The 18,312-nt window shown below is 39.7% G+C and overlaps 1 protein-coding gene across 1 annotated transcript in view; it reads left to right on the forward strand.

Moving 5' to 3' along the window:
- Window positions 1-782: 782 nt before the first annotated feature.
- Window positions 783-18,312, forward strand: part of CAPN9 (calpain 9) — a 70,452-nt gene continuing 52,922 nt past the window's right edge. The window contains exons 1-3 of the mRNA XM_001369321.5: window positions 783-1,031; window positions 10,731-10,800; window positions 15,348-15,466. Of these exons, the coding sequence (XP_001369358.3) occupies window positions 819-1,031; window positions 10,731-10,800; window positions 15,348-15,466 (402 nt within the window). The 5' untranslated portion in view covers window positions 783-818. The remainder of the gene's footprint in view (window positions 1,032-10,730; window positions 10,801-15,347; window positions 15,467-18,312) is intronic.

Consider the following 18,312-nt stretch of genomic DNA (forward strand, 5'->3'; position numbering starts at 1 on the left):
AAGACAATTCCATGGTGAAAAATACTCTCTCCATCCAGAGAGAGAACTGATGAATTCTGAGAGCAGACTGAAACATGTTTTTCACTTTATATTTCTTGCTTTTGTTTTTTTGCAACATGGCTAAGATAGAAATATGTTTTACATGGCCTCATATGTATAGCATATTGTTTGCCTTCTCAATGGGTGAGAGAGAGGCTTAAGGAAGGTAAAGAATTTGGAACTCAAAATTTTATAAATGAATTTTTTAAATGTCTCTCTCCAAACAGAGTTTTTATTGGCCTATGCACTTGCTAAGCATCACATAGAGTTATGGGGAATACAATGCCCCCAAAGAACATCCCCAAAATAAGATTCTATGACCTAAAAGGCAGTATCACTCAAGTAAGAGACATATCACAGACCACTCTCACTTTATCAACATTGTGAGAAAATCACTATTACTTTACCAGCTCCTGTGTGGACTTGGCTTTTTGTTCTCCTTCCATCAAGCAAATATTTCTTTCTCTGCCTCTTAAGTACATTAAGCAGAAAAGTGCAGCCTCTGCCTTTTATGTTAGTCTATCTACAGAAGGAATTCAGAGAACTACAGAAGTCCCCAGAGAGGTCAAACATATTCTCTCTCCAGTTTGTTCTGAGGGTGTGTCCATTTCTCAGGAAAGAAGGGAGTGAATGATACTCATTCATTGCTTTGAGGTACATTTTATTGGACTCACTAATTAATCTCTGACTTGGAGCAAAAACTTTTGCCTCCTTCATATCCTTTGTCATTCAGACCTTATCTGTGGAAGCAGAGCACATCGGGACAGTATCTGAAAGCCATGCCTTACATCTACCAGGGCCCAGGACCCAGGGCACATACAGTACCCAAGGATTCCCGCACCATCCATTCTTCTGGCAAGACCTATGAGGAGCTGCGACAGGAGTGCCTACAGAGGGGCATCCTGTTTGAAGATAGGGACTTTCCAGCCAATGACTCCTCCCTCTTCTTCAGCGACAGACCCTCCATTCCTTTTGTGTGGAAACGTCCTGGGGTAAGTGCAGAGGGAATGGGGAAGGAATGAAGGATAACTGGCTGCTGTTGTTCAGTTCTGTTGCCTAGGTAACCCACGGCACAGTAATCTCTCTTAGTTACCAAAACCAAATAAGAAAATTGGAGAGACTGTGGCACGGAGATGGGGCAAATGATGCTCATTGATAGCTATGATTTTTCTAAGTCTTCCACACCTCTGGTTTGGTGGGAGAAGAAACAAAGGCTCTGGAACAACACAAAGAGGGCACCACTGAGGGAGGGAGAAGTGAAGAACACAGCTGAAACTCTGCACACTAAAGACAGGAAGACAGCAACCAATTAGAAGCTACAGGGCAGGGCAGCCAGATGAGGAGCCCATGGTCCTTTGAAATGATCATTGCCAGGCATCAGATGCCCATCCCATTGGGGACCAAGGTAATCTTGGTCCTTGGTGGCCAAGGATCTTGTGGCAGAGAGCAGTGGTAGTCTAGAGAGGAAAGGGACAAATGCATAGCAAAAATAATTAAAATTCATCTTTAAAAAATGTGAATAGATAAAGCTTTGACCTCTCAGCAAAAATAAAAGCAGGGAGTTAATTTTTTTCCATTTAGTGGTAATCAAATGTAGAAAGGATGCTTCAGTGAGTGCTGAGAAAAGAGTTAGAGAGTTATAATGCTGCTATTTACTGTTGGGAATCTGAAAGAGTTTTTCCCCCAGAACTATTGTCTCCCTCTGCCTTGGGGAGGCTCAGAGGAGGCTGTGCTGTCTTCAATTTGCAGCAAACCTGGGTCCAAAGCAATCCCTGAGCCAGAGGATGAGGGCTTTGATTCAGGGCTTAGGAAGAAATGAGTCCTAAGTTCTCCTCCTAACAGAAGGTGCTTGATGCAAAATGTTAATATTTGTTACTCTAGATAATCAGCAGATAGGCTATGGTTTTCTTTTTCACTTCCCTTGGGTGTGTATTGCTTTGAGAGTGATTATCTATATATACCTATCTATATCTGGCTTAGGTCACCCACTTTGAGAAGTCAGATGCACAACCCATCCCTGCCACTGGCCTTACCAGAGTGATTATACCCAGGTCTTGTTCCTCCTAATAACTAGCATTTATGTAGTATTATGCTTGGTTGATCATCATGATGCCCATGGAGGTAGTTGCTATTATTATCCCCATTTTATTGGTGAAGAGACTGAAAATGAGAAATGAAGTTTCTTGTCCAAGGTCACATATCTAATGAGGTTATTATTTTAAGAAGAAGAAGTTAATATGAGGCAGGAACCTAAACTCAGGTCTTCCTTACTCCAAGTCAATATTCTACCCATTGTTTCACTTAGCATCCTTAAGAATTAATATGAAGGGCAGCTGGGTGGCTCAGTGGATTGAGAGCCAGGCCTAAAGATGGGAGGTCCTGGGTTCAAATCTGACCTCAGACCCTTTTTAGGTGTGTGATCCTGAGCAAATCACTTGACTCCAATTCCTTAGCCCTTACCATTCTTCTGCCTTAGAACCAATACTTAGTATTAATTCTAAGATGGACGATAAGGTTTTAAAAAGAGAGAGTGTGTTAACACATGATACGCCAACTAGGCAGCACAGAGAACAGAGCACTAGGACTGGAGTCTAGTGGTCCTGGGTTCAAATCTGGTCTCAGACACTTCCTAACTCTGTGACACTGGGCAAGTCACTTAATCTCATTTGCCTAGCCCTTGCCACTCTTCTGTCTTAGAATTAATACTAAGATATAAAGTAAGGTTTTATTTTAAGAGAGAAACAGAGACAGAGAGAGACAGAGACAGAAAGAGACAAAAAGAGAAGAAGACAGAGAGACTGACAGAGACAGACAGAGAAACAGACAGAGATAAAGACAGAGAGAGATAGAGACACACAGAAAGAGAGAGACAGAGAAAGAAAGACTGACAGAGAGACAGAGACAGAGAGGGAGGGAGGGAGGAGAGAATTAACATTATAGTAGAAAAAGAAATTTCATTCACTTTGCTATCCTGTAGATGAGAATTTGTTCTTATCCTCCGAACTTAAAAATGACCTCTCTGGACCTCAGTTTGGAGGGACTGGACTATTTGATGTCTATAGCACTTACCAGTTCTAAACTCTTGTGACCCTGTGACTCTGATGACAGCGTTATTTCCCATTCCAGACTTGAACCAATGAGGAAAGAAAGAGAATGGTAGAATCAAGAGAGAGTTGGCCTCTGAGTCAAGAAGATTTAGGTTCATGCCTCACCCCTGACATTATGAATCCCTGTGATATCCTGGCAAATCCCAGGGACTCTCAGTGCTCCAGGAATCTAGAAATTGCTGAGCCAGTGCTGATCTGGCTAGGACAGGGAGTTTCCTTAATGGTGGGTCCAGTAAAAACAAGCAAACAAAAACAAGAGGACTTAATCACTTGAGCTGGTGATGGTGGTGATGGCTGCTTTCACACCCTCTGCCCCCAGTGATCCAAACAACCTGCCAAGCTAAGTAGTGCGATGGTGCCCAAGTGGCTGATGTTCTCAGAGTTTCAATATTCTCATGTGTGATGTGGAAAAAAACAAAACTTGCCTGGAAGGATCATAGATTTGGGATTAGGAAGAGACCTTAAAGGTCACCTAGTCCTATCCCCTCTTCTTATAGATGAGGAAACTAAGACTTAGGGATGTAAGATGCCTTGATGGAGGCCATATTGTAAGTAACAGTAAGCAATATTGAAGCCTCTAAAAAAAACCTTATTTTCTGTCTTTGATTCTAAGATTCTAGGTAAGCTAGGCAGTTAGGGTTAAATCACTTGCCCTGGGTCACACAGCTAGGAAATGTCTAAGGTCAAATTTGAACCCAAGTCCTCCAGACCAAGTCTAGAGATCTATCTACTGTGCTATCTAACTTACTCTTTTTCCCCTAATTTTTTATCAAATCTTTAGCTTCTGTCTTAGTATCATTTCTAAGAAAGAAGAATGGCAAGGGCTAGGCAATTGGGATTAAGTGACTGGCTCAGAGTCACACAGCTAGGAAGTATCTGAGACCAGATCTGAACCCAGATCCTTCAGATCCAGGACCTCATGCTCTATCCACTGTGCTATCTACCTGTCCCTCAAAGTTAGGATTTGAATCCTGGCCCTGTGTCTCCAAATTCAGCACTCATTCCTCTACGTTCAGTTCTGTCATTTTCAGTTGCATCCAACTCTTCAAGACCTTATTTGGAATTTTCTTGGCAAATATCCTAGAGTAGTTTGCCATTTCCTTTTCCAGATCATTTTATAGATGAGGAAACTGAGGTAAACAGAGTTATCTGACTTGCTTAGTTAGTGTCTATGGCCATGTTTCAACTCATGAAGATGAGTCTTCCTGATCCCAAGCCCAGTGCTCTGTCTATTTTGCTACCTACCTGCCCCTAATCATTCCATTATACTTCATCTTTCCCTCACAAGAACTTTTAGGATGGTTAATCAGATGTCTATAAATGTACTCTGCTTTCTTCAGTGAAAGGTCCAGAGCAAACATAAATGATTATTTCTATGGCTCTGTGTGCATGTGTGTGTGAGTGTGTGTATGTTCAGGTGTGTGCATGTATACAGAAAGCACATGTGCATTCTAGATTAATTTATTCAGGGAACTCACTTAAGCCAGATCATAAAACATTGTACAAACACAAATGGCTATTTAACTGGGAGAACAGCAATAAAGATTTTCAATACACTAACAGAACTAGGAATAAAAATCCAGTAGCTTTGCTTCTAAGGTCCCTTCCCTCTGGCAATATTTAAAGACACTTTTAAAAATTGAGTTTTGATTCTCAGAGTGTATATGGTTGGTATTAGCCATTTCCTTTTCTAGCTCATTTTACAGATGAAGAAACTAAAGCAAACAAGGTTAAATGACTTACCCAGGGTCACATAGCTAGTAAGCATCTGAGACCAGATTTGAACTCTGGAAAATGAGCCGTCCTGACTCCACATCCAGCATTCTAGCCATCATTCCACTTAGATGCTCTAAGTCAGTGATGGTGAAACTTTTAGAGACAGAGTGCCATGCCCCACCCCAGCTCCCCTCTTACCCCAGACAGTGGAGGGAGGAAGCACTCCCATTGGCTGCTGGACAGAGGGATGGGAGAAGTGAGAAATGTCCTCAGGTGCCTGGAGAGGGGAGGGGAACAGCTCTACCCAGAGTCTCTCTGGCTTTCTTGTAAGGAACTTCGGCAGGTGACTGCAGAGATGCCCACAGAGAGGGCTGTGTGCCCTTTGGGGCACCTGTGCCATAGGTTCACAGTGTTGGCTCATGGCTTCTAAGTAGTCAATATCCAGGACAAGTAAGGAGTTAAGAGGATAGAACCTCATTGCCCTTGATGAATTCAAGTTGGTAAGCTACATCCTTGGGTCCTGACTAAAACGGAAAAATGTGATTGTTGAGCCATTGTTGGAGATAGTTGAAAGATCTTTAAAAGTGCCTCAGTGGCTTTGGGGATAGCGTTGGTCCTAGAGTCAGAAAGACCTGAGTTCCAGAAAAGGGAGGCTCTCGTCCTACCATCCTCAGTCCTTCTCTGAGCTCATCTGGAATATTGTGCTCAGTTTGGGGCACCATGGTTTATGAAGGACATAAACAAGTTGGAGTGGCCAGATGAAGGCAACTGAGATGGTGAAGGGCTTTGAGTCCATTACATAATAGGACTGGATTAAAAAACTAGGAACGGGAGCAGGTAGGTGGCTCAGTGGATTGGAAGATGAACCTAGAAACAGAAGGAACTGAGTTCACTTCATGTGTGACCTGGGAAAGTCACTCAACCTCCATTATCTAGCCCTTACCATTCTTTCACCTTAGAACCAACATACAGTATTGATTCTAAGATGAAAGGGGTTTGTTTTTGTTGTTAAATATATTTTTACATTAAAAAGCTAAGGTGAAGCAGAAAGTGAGATTCTACAGCAGATATTAAGCTGTTCTAGGAATTCAGAATTGGGGGAAGGAAAGGAATGAACATTTATTAAGTACCTTCCAAGTGCAAAGCACTGTGCTAAACACTTTACAAATACCATTTCAACCCTAGGAAACTGGTGCTATTATTATGATCCAGCTTTCACAGTTGAGAAAACAGAAAGATGTTAAGTGACTTGTCTAGGGTCACACATCTAATAAGTGTCTGAAGCTGAATTTGAACCCAGGTTTTCTTGATTTTAGGCTCAATGCTCTAACCACTGTACAACCTACCTGTGTCACTTAGGATAAGTACTAATCACTTCTATTTTCTGATGATAAAAGGAAATCACAGGGAAGTCATTGGACTGCTTTGTGCCTCAGTTTTTTCATCTGTAAAACACCACCTACCCACCTCACAAGAATGTGGTTATCCCAGCAATAACAGAGTTATTATTATACTATACTATGCTATGCTATACTATGCTATGCTATGCTATGCTATGCTATACTATACTATACTATACTATACTATACTATACTATACTATACTATACTATACTATACTATACTATGATAGCACTATAAATAGGGGGCAGCTAACTGGCTCAGTGGCTCAGCCAAGCCTAGAGATGGGAAATCCTGGGTTCAAAGATGGCATCAGCTACTTCCTAGCTGTGTGATTCTTGGCAAGTCACTTAACCCCAAATGCTTAGCCTTTATTGCTTTCTGCCTCAGAAGCAATGTACCGTATTGATTCTAATCTTCAGGTCTCACTCAGGTGCAAAGGTATCTTGACACAGTAGGGCATGGGTCTTGGAATCAGTAGATGTGAATGTGAATCTCACCCCAGATTGTCTACTAGCTGTGTGACCCTGGGCAAGTCACTAAACTTTTTTATTAAAAAATGTTTTTTAAGTTTATTGTCATGCAAAACACACTTCTAAGGAGCAGAACCAGGAGAACAATGTACTCAGATACACTGTGGTACAATAGAATGTAATGGACTTCTCCATTAGTGGCAATGCAGTGATCCTGAATAATCTGGAGGGATCTATGAGAAAAACCACTATCCATATTCAGAGGAAGAACTGTGGGAGTAGAAACACAGAAGAAAAACAATTGCTTGATTACATGGGTCAAGGGGACATGGCTGGGGATGTAGACTCTAAATGAACATCCTAGTGCAAACAACAACATGGAAATAGGTTGTGATCAAGGTCACATGTAAAACCCAGTGGAATTGCACACTAGCTATGGGAAGGGGAGGGGAGGGAGGAATAGAATATGATTCTTGTAACCAAGGAATAATGTTCTAAATTGACTAAATAAAATTTTCTTTAAAAAAAAGCACACTTCTATATTGGTTATTTTTGTAAGAGCACACTCCTACAAAACCAAGCCCCCCAAATAAAACTGTGTATACACTTTGATGTGAATGATAGTAAGCTCTGATCGGCATCCATCTGATCCCAACAGTTCTTTCTCTAGAGGTGGATAGCGTTCTCCATCATAAGTCTTTCAGGATTGTCCCAGATCATTGCCCTGCTAAGAGTAGCCAAGCTTTCACAGTTGATACTAAGGCTTTAATAACCTCAGTTGTTTGGTTTTTGACATGTAAAATGGAGATCATGATGCTTGTTTTACCTGCCTTCTAGAGTGACTGGAGAAAAGAGCATCTCAGTCTGAAAATGACTAAAGCAATGCAAAGTCTGATTGAAAGCACCTCCAAATATAATGGCAGTGGGAAACCTTATAGCCTGGAAAATGCGGGTGTTTTCACTAAGTATGATTGCCTCATAGTTGGCCAAAGGGTTTGGGGCCATTAGCTGGAAAGCAATTGGAATTTCTCCAAAATAAATAAATGGTCTATGCATATTCAAGTCAATATTCTCATAATCACTAAGAAGAAAAGTATCTCCTCTTCCTCCTCCATGAGGGACTGCTCACACACACAAAGTCCTGGGTAGATGCCCCAAGAACAAACACAGCAGGTTAGCAGGAGCCAGCTGCACCTTCTAGTGCCACCTCTTTGTTAAACAGAGCACAGCCCTGTGGAGAGGCTGACATGATGGAACAGGGAACGAAACGAGGCCATGATACAGGCTGGTACCACCCCACCAACCCCAGATCCAATCCCAAGGGACATTCCTCACAATGTAAACGTAGTAAACTAGAAAGGACCCAATAGAGGAACAGGTTCAAAAGAGAAAGAACCCTCATTGCCTAGTTCTTCCTGTTCTTATGCCTTGGAACCAGTACACAGGATTGATTCTAAGATGGAAGGTGAGGGTTTAAGAGAGAGAGAGAGAGAGAGAGAGAGAGAGAGAGAGAGAGAGAGAGAGAGAGAGAGAGAGAGAGAGAGACAGCAAGAGAGAGAGAGACAGCGAGAGAGAGAGAGAGAGAGAGAGAGAGAGAGAGAGAGAGAGAGAGAGAGAGAGAGAGAGAGAGAGAGAGAGAGAGAGAGAGAATGTCCTCACAGTTCTCAGGGTCTCATCAATGGTCAGTCCACATATATATATATATGTACATACACACACACACACACACACACACACACACACACACACACACATATATATATACCGAGAAAAGAGAAGAAAGGAGATTAAACCTTTTGATTTAAATTGCTCTGAAAAAATTATATATATAACACCAGGATTTGGAACTAGAAGAGAAATTAATGTCCCCACTTTGTAGATGAGAAAACTGAGGGCCCAAAGAGATTATCTTTAGGCTAGCCCCAAATACCAGAATTGCCCTTTTTTCTAACCAAAGGTTCTTATCACACAGAAGAATTGAATCCTGGGTTTTTGTTTTTTTTTTTCTGATGATGCTTATTTTTGGTTTTCATGCAAATGAAACAAGGGTCTCCCCATGTGATATTTTGGTTGTTTTGCTCTTAACCAGAACTGTGTCATCATTGGTGTAAAGAGCTTCCCATGAGGCAGCCCCCTCTACCAATTCTCAGGAACTGTTCCACAAATTCCAGTCTTCAAGAGTAGCCTGTAACACTGAGAATTTGAGATTTGCCAAAGTTAGTCTATACAAGGAATATGACTAAGTCAGACTCATTCTCATTCTGACTTTCTCTTCTATACCATGCTGGCTGTTCCCAACTCATTTAAACTTCTTTTCCATTCTCCCTCAAAGTCTACCTTTCATTCTTTTTTTTTTAAAACCCTTAACTTCTGTCTTAGAATTAATACACTGTATTGGTTCCAAGGCAGAAGAGCAGTAAGGCCTAGGCAATGAGGATTAAGTGACTTGTCCAGGGTCACACAGCTAGGATGTGTCAGAGGACAAATATGAACCTAGGACTTCCAGTCTCGGGGGCCTGGCTCTCAATCCACTGAGCCACCCAGCTGCCCCCTACCTTCCACTCTTATCTGAAGGTGCTCTTTAATATTCTCCAAATCTTTTTGTTTATTCCCACCACCACACCTCTGTTCTCCCTAACTGGAATTCTCTCTCCTTTCCCTCTATCTAAACTAATCCTATCATGGATCTCTCAGAGGCCAATCTGTCTCCCCTTCTCAAAGAAGCAGTCTTCGCCTTCTCCCCAGAAGTAGACTCTTGGGCAAGAATGCAGTCTTTGAGTTTCCTTGTAATCTCTATGAAGTCTAGAATAGCTCTGAGTACTAAGCTGGTTTTCTATAACTACCTATTGATTAATGACATCAATATCTCAAAATCCCACTAAATGTTGTAACATTCCTCATTTTTAAATGACCACTTAACAGGGAAAAAGACCAAGTCTTCAGACAAATTATATAAAAAATTACATAAAGATGCAAAGTAAACTTAATGGTCCCTCAAAGCAAATATATCATGTTTCTCAACTGTTGGATGATTCATGAAAATCACCTAATGGCCCATAAAGGCTTTGCTTCTTGTGTTTTGCAACGCATATTCAATTGCAGCTTGGACTCCTGCAAAAAAGTCAGTGTATTATAATGAAAAGAGCTCAAGGATTTAAGTCAGAAACCTTGCTTGAAGTTCTGGTTCAAGCAGTTCCTAAATAAACAGCTCATCTGTTCATTCATCTGATCCTTCTGAGGCTCTCTTTCTTCCTTTCTAAAATGGGGATAATGTGGATATTCTATCCCAATAGCCAATATGTAATCTATATCTTGGTCCCTGACGCAACAGCCTCAAGTATAATTTTTCCTTTGGGGGACAGGGCTGAGGAATCTCTCAAAAAAGACTCTCTGGCTCATGTTCTTCCTCAGACAAACCATAAGAATGTCAGTTTCGGCTCACTTTGCTCCCCCTCAAAAGACCCTTGATGGCCTCAAAAGCATTCAAATAAGAGATTGAATATCAAATAGGTTTTGTTTAACTCAACAAAATGGATAAAACAGGCTCATTTCCAGCCCTGTGACCATTAGGAAAACTCTCCTTCCTTTTATGGAAGGTACCGAGCAAATCTTCTTTTTGGTGGCTACTATGGTATATAAACTATATACAAAGTATATATATATATATATATATATATATATATATATATATATATATATATATATATATATATATACTATACCTTTAAAGGAAGACCACTGGGACCTATACGATCCATGAACAGAAAAGGCAGTAGGGGCAGTAAGATAGGAGAATATAAGCCTGGGACCCAGCTGAACTCTCCCAGGCCAACATGACAAAAAGGAGAGAAAAGTGGGGGTGGGTGGGGGGAGAATAGGTCCTTTCCAATGTTGGGCACTAAATGCTGACCTCTTGGAACTCGATGGGAAAGAATAGCTCTAGAGGTGACCAATTTTGGTGGGACCCATTTTAATAACCTTCTCTCTTTTTCTAGGAAATAGTTAAAAACCCAGAATTCATTCTTGGAGGAGCCACAAGAACTGATATTTGTCAAGGGGATCTTGGTGAGTAGATTTTCTCCTGACAGTAACCCAAAGAGATAAACTTAAACAATATGGCAGCTGTGCCATTCTCAAAAATGTTTAGCTAATAGTGATAGAAATGGGTGCCCACTGAGTAACAGGAGCTGTGGCAAGAGAAGACAGTGCCTTGTAGAAGGGAGAGAAAGGACATAAAGACAGAAGAGCTGGATTTGTAATCCAGCTCTGATCCTTACTACTGAGGTTGACCAAGTACCTCACTTCTTCCCCCTGGGCCTCAATTTCTTTCTTTGTAAAAGAAGAGGTTTCTCTGATGTCTGTTGCAGCTTCTAAACCTAAGTATGAATAATCATTCATTTCCTTAGGACCCAACTGAGTTTGATCCTGATAAATATGGCATATAAGCACCTGACCTAAACTACCTTGGTTAATACTCATTTTTCCTTATTCATATAAAGTCACAAATTCTACTGGACAATGTGATGAAATAAAACTATTTTTGAACCTGCAAAGCTATCCCCTGGAATAGTGCCATGTTATGAAAACGCAATCTCTTACCTTAAAAAAATGGACATTCTACAAATTCATTAGTCAATCTGACCTTGAATCAGTCTCCAAAGATCTTGGATATTCCATTTTAGAGGTGTTAACTGTGAAACCTGACATGGAGCCTACAATACTCCCCTGTGAGCCAGATTAAGATATATTTGGGAAATCTTCAACAAAATAAATAAAAATACAATAAAACATAAATGGTGTTCATATGTGGTTTTCTAAGGCAATATGCAGCTCACACCTACTTACGTGCACCATCTTTCTACTTGAGTTTGACATCATCATTCCAAAATTTTGAATTTACTACTTAAGCCAGGTATATCTCTACTGGCACACCCAAAACTAGTTATGTTCCTTACTCTCCTAATTTTTTACTTAGACCGGTCCCTGAGCTAGCTGAGATATCAAAGGTGACTGACAATTCACTGACAGAGCAAAAGGAAAATACCTACAGATTTGAGAATAAATTATCTTTATTTTCTCAGTCCCCAGCTTCCTTTAATCAAAATTAAAGACAGCACACTGGGGTTTATTACCCAAAGGGAGAGCTTTGTTGTTCATTATTTTTTAGTCATATCCAACTCCTCATGACCCCATTTGGGTTTTTCTTGGCAAAAACACTAATGTGGTTTACCACTTCCTTTTCCAGCTCATTTTAGGCAATTGAGGCAACAGGGTTAAGTGACTTGTCCAGTGCAACACAGCTAGCAAATGTCTGAAGTCAGTTGAACTCAGGGAAGAGATATGTCTACCTTACTTTAGTCCCAGTACTCTTATCTACTGAGTCACCTAACAGCTCCTAAGTGAGAGCAACTTATGGCTACTAGAAAGAACACAGCATCCACATTTAAATTTTGATTCTTCTATTTACTGGCTGAGTCACCTTGCTGGGTCTCACTTTCTTTGTGATTACTAAGACCCTTCCAACTCTAAATCTATGACTTTGTGATCCTCTATGATATTTATTATTTCAGAATTCAGATAGGAGCTGGACTGAAATGTATCAATTCATAGTTTATGGAAAATGAGACTTTCCTAAGAAAATTAATAGTGCAATCTAGACAATTAGGAAAACAAACTATTTTCAAGCACTTCTACTTATATTTAGATAAATAATGTATCAATTTAACTTCATGTTCTTGGGAAATCACTTAACCTGTCTTTTCCTTTTTCCCTGATCACCTTAGGAAATAAACCTAATAATGGTATTGCTGGGTCAAAAGGTATACAGTTTTAGAACTCTTTGGGCATAATTCTAGATTGTTCTCCAAAATGGTTGGATCAGTTCAGAGTTCCACTAACAGTGTATTAAACACTTTTTTTAAATTCCTGCTTTATAACACTGGGCAGCACATATTTCTAAAATGACAAACCTTATATTTACCCTTGGACGCCTTTGGTGCCACGCTCTGGAAACACTGGGTGAGGCGTTGCTTATCTGATCCATTTGGTTGGACCAATCCAATTAAAAAGCAACTTTTTTTCAAGTCTTGCTGGCTGCCACATGGGTGTGTCTGCCTCACCTCCCTCAGCTGACTAGTCCAGGTGTTTCAGCTTGAGTAAGCAAAAGTTGCTTCACCCTAACTCAAAGAAATAACAAATTCTTTATTTGGCTTAAAAGGAGCAAGTCTTTCTTGCTTGGAGATCGACAATAGGCTGTTGTTATTTTACCATAATCTCCGTCTAGCCTTTAGCACACCTTTCTCAAGCTGGCGATGAAAGAACATGGAAGTTTCTGCATTCTCACCTCCCTGTAAGTGCCACCCAACTCAAATAGGGGTGAGTGTTTGTGCCATCACCTTCTTGTGACCATCACCCAATCCAAATAGGGTGTGCATGAACACTAATCTCTCGTGTTGTCATCTCCTCATGACTGCCACCCGACTCAAGTAGGGGAAACCTAAACAGTAGCCTCTGTGCTGTCACCTCCTGGTGACCAATCCAAATAGGATGGGCATGAACTGGACCAAAGAACCAGCAAAAACACCAGCGAGCCCACAGTGATTGAGCACAACAACTGGGTAAAGCAGTTGGAGCCCGCCTGATAGCCAAGATCACAGACATTACATGACTTCCCAGGAGCCAGGAATGGGAATAGCCAAGAATTGAGTTTCCTGGTTTTGGTTCTCATTATTTATTTTTTGCTTGTAAATCTTTCTGTTCCGGGATGAGGTAGTTTTCTTCTGAAGCCTGCAGGGCATACGAACATCTGGTAAATGGGGCTTTCTCAGAAATCCACACTGGGTCAAATGTGTGTGATTCTTTTTTCTCCCCAGTGATGATTGTTGGCATGCCAGTGATTCTCTTGTGACTAGGAGACAACAAACATCTGGATAAAAAAATTAAGCCAGGAATTCATTCCATTGATTTTTTTTTGATATTTCCAAATATCCACATTCAAATATTTTATAATCTCTCCCTACTCCCAACACATACCACAGTGTTTATGCACATAGTAGGTGCCTTCATGATTAGCTATTGAATGAACATGTTTGAATACAGGTATCTGATGTAGTATTGGAAAAATATCTCCATATTTGTCTTAATTGTTTAGCCATGTTACAAAAGCACAGAGAAAATGGAAAAATCTTTAAAAATTCAGATAATTGAAAATAACTTCATCTTCTGATCCACCCTTAGGATGGAAAAAAGGATTAGGAAGTCAATACAGTACAACCCAAGTGGTGGAAGGAGTTTATTTTTTTTTAATATTTTAATTTTCCCAAACACATTTAATAATGATTTTCAACATGTATTTTTTAAACTTGTGATATCCAAATTGTCTCCCTCCCTCCTTCCCTTCCCTTCCCTTCCCACAAGGTAGGAGTTTTAAATTCCAACTGATAAAAAGTTCTTCCTGTCCCCCAGCCCAACACTCTTACCATTCCCAAACTCTCTTCCCTTTTATTTAAGAAACCCTCTTTCTGAAGCTTTAATCTGTATTCTTATTTGTTTTTCTCTTCATCAACCTCCTGGGCACTCTGGAAAATCTGCTGCTTTGCCTGCCTTCTACCCCAACTGATGATGATCTCTCTCAGACCACTCTTTCAGAAAAGCCCTAACCACCAATGCCTCATTTCACTCCCTACGCTCCAGCCACCTCCCCTTTACCAGGTACCTTGCTGTACAAAAATCAAGTACCTTTCCTACCCAATACCTAACTCTTTCTGGAGCCCTAAACAGTCATCAAATCTATTCTGTATTTATTCTTGGATAGAGTGTGCCAATCTACTCCCCAGTCTCCCCACTCACCACCCCTATAACTTTCTAGACTAAAGTACCCCCTTCTTATCCCTTCTTTCCCTTTTTGTCACCCTCATTAGATTTTAAGGACCTTATGAAGAGCTAGGTAGCATGATGGATAGAGCACTGGGTCTGGAGTCAGGAGGACCTGGGTTCAAATCTAGCTTCAGACAAGTCCTAGCTGTGTGAGACTGGATAAGTCACTTTAAGTCCAATTGCTTACCCCTTGTAACCTTGTAAACAATACATAGTATTGAGAGAAGAAAGAAAGAAAAATATAGGGATCTTGATAGTATTTGTATTTTTATCCTTAGTATTTAACACAATAATGGGCACATTGTGCATACTTAATAAATTGTTTTTTCATTATTTAACCATGCATCCACTCTTGCATGAGTCCAATAGAAGCTGCTGGGGTAGCTACTATTCTATTTATGATAGACATGCCTTCACTAACAAAGTTTTGTGCCTTTTTGGTTGGGAGAAAAATAGTATTACAAATCACCACGTGCTGGAGCCCTGTGTTCAGAATATGGGGGTGTTCATTCCGCAAAGTTGCCAAGAAAATGATAGTTCTTTATGATAGACTGGGCCAGGGAGAAAAGGAGACAGATGGAAGAACCTCCCCCCCCCAATATTTTCGTCAACATCCTCCCCATTAAAAAAATGTGGCTGCATCTGGAACTTCCTGCTAGCCTCTTCTTGCATGTAATCTTGTTGCATTTGCTGCACCTTCATGAGGAAAACAATGACATTTGTTCTATAATTTGCAGGAGACTGTTGGCTCTTAGCAGCCATTGCCTCTCTTACACTTAATGAAAAGACTTTGGCTAGAGTTGTGCCCCCTGATCAAAATTTTGGCCCTGGTTATGCTGGGATATTTCACTTTCAGGTAAGTGGAAAGAACCTAATGAGTTTTTTTCCTTATGGGACCTGTGTATCCAAAAAAGGATTCTTAATATTCTCAGTAATTCCAGATGTAATACAGTTGGAACTTACTTTATGGAATAATTATAGTCCGACTGTGCATACCAATAAATCTTCTGCAAGTAGAGTCATATTTTTAAAAGATTAGAAGGACATTTGAAAATGAACTATGGAAGACCATTTTTAAGTGATCAATCAACCTTGAGATTATTCTTGGGGTAAATCTAGATTTTCAGTGGATATACCTAAAATACCTACATGTTTGGGAAACTGTATAATTCCTGGTAAATAAAAGGATCCTCTGTGCTGAAAAAAAAAATCATCACATGAGGTCATTAAGAGAGAAAACTGTAAAGGAGAGAGACAAAGAAAGAGAGAAAAACAAACAAGGAGACTCAAAGCCCTTTGTTGATGGGTCCATGTCAAAACAGTAACATCTCTCAAGTTTACAGGAAAACCAACAGTTTATGTTTCTTGCTTCCACCCCTCCCCTTCTTGGTGCACTTCCCTTACCTTTTCTCCCACCAGAGGTCTCATACTTCTCTCAGACTTTTCTGGAAATGAGATATTTGATTTGATAAATTAATTCACCTTTAGGTATTCGTGATTGATAGCTTAGGCAGCATGGTATGGTGATAGAGAACTGGTCTCAGAGTCAGAAAAACTCAAGTCTTACCTTTGCCACATGATGTGTCAATCTAGAGAAGTTACTTACCTCTCAGGGTCCCAAGCAACTCTCACAGAGTATAAATTGCAGAGAAAGTACAGAGGAGAGTTGTTACTAGTAACTTCTTATTCTTATGAATTTACAGATCTGGTAGAAACAAAAACAAAAACTTTAGTCTTTTAGCTCAGTCTTAATCTGGTAACAGTACATTTGTTTTTCCATACTAGAAAGATAATGATGAGCCCTCTTGGAAAAGGCAAGGTTTCACTTAGGTCTGGGGAGGATGAAGAGAGAGAAGGCAAAAGAGTAAGAACAGAACTCAATATTACATATTAGTGATGTTGATCCTGTTCCCTTCTTTCATCTCAGTTTTCTTAATAAGGGGGTAGGTAAGGTGGACAAAGGAAGAAAACATTATAACAGGATATGATAGGAGAAAAACTATAACTAACTCATAACCATGAGTATTAATAGAGAGAACTCTCCTATAAAATGGAGTATAGAAAAAAGATTCACCAATATGTTGTTTACAGAAAACACATTTAAAACATAAATTTTTCATACACAGTTAAAATGAATGGTTAAGAGTAACATTTTTATGCCTTACATGAATTCAAAAAAGCAAGGCTGGCAATAATCTCAGACAAAGCAATTGTAAAAACAGACTCAGTTAAAAGAAACAAACAGGAAAACTATATTATGCTTACAGGGACAATGGTTATAATGAAACAAAATCAATACTAACTGCATATACATTGAATGGCACAGCATCTAAAAACTTAAAAAGCTAACTGAATTATAGGGATAAACAGAAAGTAAAACCATAATTATTGGGGACTTTCATCATCACTCCTTTTAGTTTTAGATAGATCTATCAAAAAGAAAAACAAGAAAAAAGCTAATAACCTGAATAATGTTTCAGAAAAAAATATAAATGGATTGGTCTCTGGCAATTACTAAATGGGAATTATGAAGAGTAAACATATTTCTTGGCTTTGCATGGCACACTTGAAAAACCTGACCATATGCTAGAGCATAACAAACAAACAAATACAGAAAACAGAAATATGAACATATTTTAGTGATCACAATGCAATGAAAATTATAATTGATAAGGAGGAATTTAAATAAAAGATTAAAGCCTCAATAGAGATATAATAATGTAATCCCAAGAAAAAGGGTCAAAGAGCACATATAGAAATGATACATTTCTATGAAAGAAAATCATGAGACAAAATAACAGACAAACCATTAGCTAATTTTTTTATCAAAAATGCAATCTTTGATCTAAAGGAATATATCTGTAAATGGTAACCTTTCCAGTACTATGGCAACTAGGTAAAGGAGAAATTTGAAGACCAAGGAATGTCTTCTGGTGCCCCCAGATCAAATTAGAGAACTAGAAACCTCCCTTGTGAAATAATAAGAATTTATCTGTATCTCAAATGATAAGGTTTTACAAAGCACATTCTTCACAACAAACTATGATGTAGTGTAAATTTTACACAGGGAAATTAATTTTAATGGGGAAAATTTCCCATTTTACACAGAGAAATTAAAAGAATGATAGACTAAGTGGTTTTAAAGCTTAGAAATGTTGGAGGTCATATTTGAACCCAGGACTCCTGATTCCAAGTCCAGCAACATGTCCTTCCCAATTCATAGAAACTATCTGAGCCAAAGAGGTGTTGCCTCTTCTACTTGCCCTTAAAGCTGGAGTTTTTTCATCCTCTGTTATCTGAATAGCACCCCTTCCCTGAGTTTTTCCTGGCATAGCTATACCCCCTCACTCTCAAGTTTCCTCTGGCCTGGTTAAAGTTTTTACCTGAATCATACTAGAGACTAGTAGGCATGCCAGAAGCTAACAGCATCTTCTCTCAAACACTTTCTTAACTCAGTAACTCATTAACAACTTTGGGAAGTTAGTGGGATAGCCTGGGACCTGTGTGCTAAAAGATTTCTCCACTTCATTGAGCTCCCCTTCTAGATATCACCTAATCCTCCCTCACATTATTCAGATAAAGAGCTTGTTCTGCATCCTCACAGGAAACTTGTCAAATTCTTGCCATGGCAAGGGCGTTGGATCTATCTGGGAATGTGGCATCACTGCTCTTCCATTGCCCCAATGAAATGAAACTTGAGAA

Source organism: Monodelphis domestica, chromosome 2 (genome assembly GCF_027887165.1).
Source record: "Monodelphis domestica isolate mMonDom1 chromosome 2, mMonDom1.pri, whole genome shotgun sequence".
NCBI lineage: Eukaryota > Metazoa > Chordata > Mammalia > Didelphimorphia > Didelphidae > Monodelphis > Monodelphis domestica.